Source organism: Nilaparvata lugens, chromosome X (assembly GCF_014356525.2).
Source record: "Nilaparvata lugens isolate BPH chromosome X, ASM1435652v1, whole genome shotgun sequence".
Classification (NCBI taxonomy): domain Eukaryota; kingdom Metazoa; phylum Arthropoda; class Insecta; order Hemiptera; family Delphacidae; genus Nilaparvata; species Nilaparvata lugens.
The window spans coordinates 68,487,674-68,490,533 of record NC_052518.1 but is presented as its reverse complement, the minus strand read 5'-3'; the positions used below and the strand labels follow the sequence as shown (position 1 = coordinate 68,490,533).

General features: G+C 35.3%; 1 protein-coding gene across 1 annotated transcript; it reads right to left on the bottom strand.

Moving 5' to 3' along the window:
* Positions 1-512: 512 nt before the first annotated feature.
* On the bottom strand, positions 513-2,523 carry LOC120354407. Its single transcript, XM_039441517.1, has 2 exons — positions 2,508-2,523; positions 513-1,687 (listed from the first exon to the last, which is right to left on the bottom strand). Exon 2 carries the CDS (start codon positions 1,666-1,668, stop codon positions 616-618), a length of 1,053 nt encoding a protein of 350 aa, XP_039297451.1. The 5' UTR covers positions 1,669-1,687; positions 2,508-2,523; the 3' UTR covers positions 513-615.
* Between the last annotated feature and the right edge of the window lie 337 nt (positions 2,524-2,860).

Below are 2,860 nucleotides of genomic sequence, written 5' to 3'. Positions count from 1 at the left end.
ATTTATATGAATCTAAAAACTTGATTTTTCCCACTGTCAATGTCAAAAATCTTTCTGATGTATTGGCGATACAGGAAATTTCTTTTTTACATTTTCCGAGAGCTTTTAGAATAAAATGACTGTCAAATCCGCTAAAATTATGGAAGTAACAGCTAATCGTATCGTCAGTTCGAGTATTTAAATTACACGACACATGAGCAGCACACAAAAACTTTCCATTTTCATGTGCATGATGGCGTACCTTTGTGTCTGTTTCGGTAAAAACTTCATCGCAAAGGCCGCACTTATCAGCATTTTGAAATTCGCGTTGCTGACGTTCACTTAAATGCTCCATCGGAATTTCACATTTTATATCTGCACTCAATAAATCGCCCAGTTCGATTATTTCCTTGAGAAATTTCTCCATGATCTTTTCATTGATATTACTCGATCTATAGAGTACTGGGCCGTACGCGATATCTCCATTCACATCAATCACAACGAAACAATACCTGCATGGAATATGACGCGCCGTTTTCTTGGTGTAACTTCTGGTAATAGGTACATCCTCAGATTCGTTACCATCCATATTCACAACAAATGTTTCCAAATCCGCGTAGATTGTATACTTTTTCTTCAAAGTCGAACTGAGTTTTTTAAATTTGATTGTCTCACCTCGTTTTGGGTATGAAGTTCTCTGAGACTGGAACAAAGCTCTAGATGTCTCATCAAATTTGCTTTCCCATCCCGGTTTACTGTTTTGTCTGATGTAAATCTGTGAAAACAGAAATTACAAACATCTACTTGTGCTTTAGCTTTCGAAAGGTGAGGAAGAAGATGCAATAATCTGTTATTCCCATTTGCGGTGTTAATTAAACAAAAATGTGTTTTTCCTGCATCGCCTTTCAACATTGAAAGATTAATTTGGTATTTACACATACGGAATATGCTTGTTCGATAGGGGAAAAACTTTTTGTTGTCATACACGATAACATGAATTGCGATGTCTGTATTGAGAATTTCAAATTTCTTTATGTCGCGATCGGTGGTTGGGAAATTAACTCCGCAAGTGTTCAGCCTGTGAGCAAATTTGCTCAAATATTTCACCGTTAAGTGTCTGTTATTTGGTTTCTGGTGAAAATAGGCTAGAACACTCCACAGAAAACAATTTTTATCAGAAAGATTTTTGACATTGATAACACATTCCTTATTGTTGATGAACTGGGGTGTTTGAATATAACTGCTTGTGTATATTGGATTATATCTAATCACATTTACATCAAGCGAGTCGATCTTCTTCAACACCCACCCACTCCCAAATCGAACAAAGTTATCGAATGAACTTAAAATTTTCCTAACTGCTAACATAAATTGTTCATTCAATTCGTCATAACTCTCCAAGACATTCAAGCCTATGGCCGAGTAGCTATGAAGATTCACAATGGATGAAACAGCTTCGGATTCCTCTGATTCTAAAACTACCATCTTATACAATAATACATTTAATACTAAAAACCATTTCACATTTCCTTCGAAACGTGCAGCGTGTTCTCTTATTATCTCGAAAACACGAGCTTTCGAGTTTTGAAGCACATTTTCAATGTCAGGTGCTACGTTTTCGAAGGAAATGCGATGGCGAATTGCTCGCGAACTCACGCCTCCAACCCTGTGTTCTCTGCTATGCTCCATCTCTGCTACTAGCGGGTTGCTGAAAACAAACAAAGAATATATTACTATGGCACAGAATTAGATATAAAAACAAGTAAACATTAATCTAAAAATCAGTTGTGATTTAACAAGCTGCAAGTACAGTGCAAAAAATGCTATCTCAGGATCAGATTTTCATGCACGAACGATTGAGGTTATTAACATTTGATAATCGTTGGAAATTAGAATCGAGTCTGTTGTCACCTCAAAATATGGCTAAACAGGGTTTTAAATTTGTGCGAGCACCTGACGTTGTTCAATGTGTGTTTTGTTCAGTATATTTAGAAAATTGGTTGGCAACAGACGATCCTAGTAAGGAACATGAGCGATGCAGTCCAAATTGTGGATGGCGCAAAGAAGATAATATTTCATGTGAAGAGGAGAATTTCGATAATAATATTCTACGACAATATGAAGAACGAGTTTTAACTTTCCATCGTCCAGAACCATTCAAGCTCTCGGTATTTATTAATAGAGCAGACTATTTTGCAATAAATGGATACTTTTTACATGAGAAATCATATCTGCAATGTGTATATTGCAAATATATTATTGAAAATCCTTATGAAAAAGTGATACATGTTCCATTTTGTATATATAAAAAGATGAGCTATAATGGAAAAGAAAAGACGAATGATGAAAAAGAAGATGCTGTGGGAAAACAAGCTGGATATTGTACAATATGCACTCTGTTGTAGAAGTAATTCCTAATCAGAATCGAGATATTAGTGATTCCTAAGTGCATTGTAGTAGTAGTATCAGGAAAGAAGTAAGTTCTGAAAAATCATGATTAGAAAAATAAAGAATTGTATCATACTTACATGCAATGAATGATGTGCTGTACTGTCTCTCTCTCTCTCTCTCTCTCTCTCTCTGCTTACACTCCAACTCTCAGACTAGTTCTTCATATGTCTTTCCTCCTCAAAGACTGGAGTGATTATGCAGTAGTGCACACTCGAACTCTGTGAAATCAATGAACATAATGAAAATCACAATAATATTGAGAAGAAATTTAGCAAGTCAACATGTGATGTTAATTATGAAAATTAATGAGGAGATTACATTGCTCTCACATTCGAAATATTGTTATTCGAGATATTATATCTGGAACTGAGAAATTTTATATTAGTGCATTGTGAGAATTTGATATTTTTTCTCTGAATGCACCTTGCTG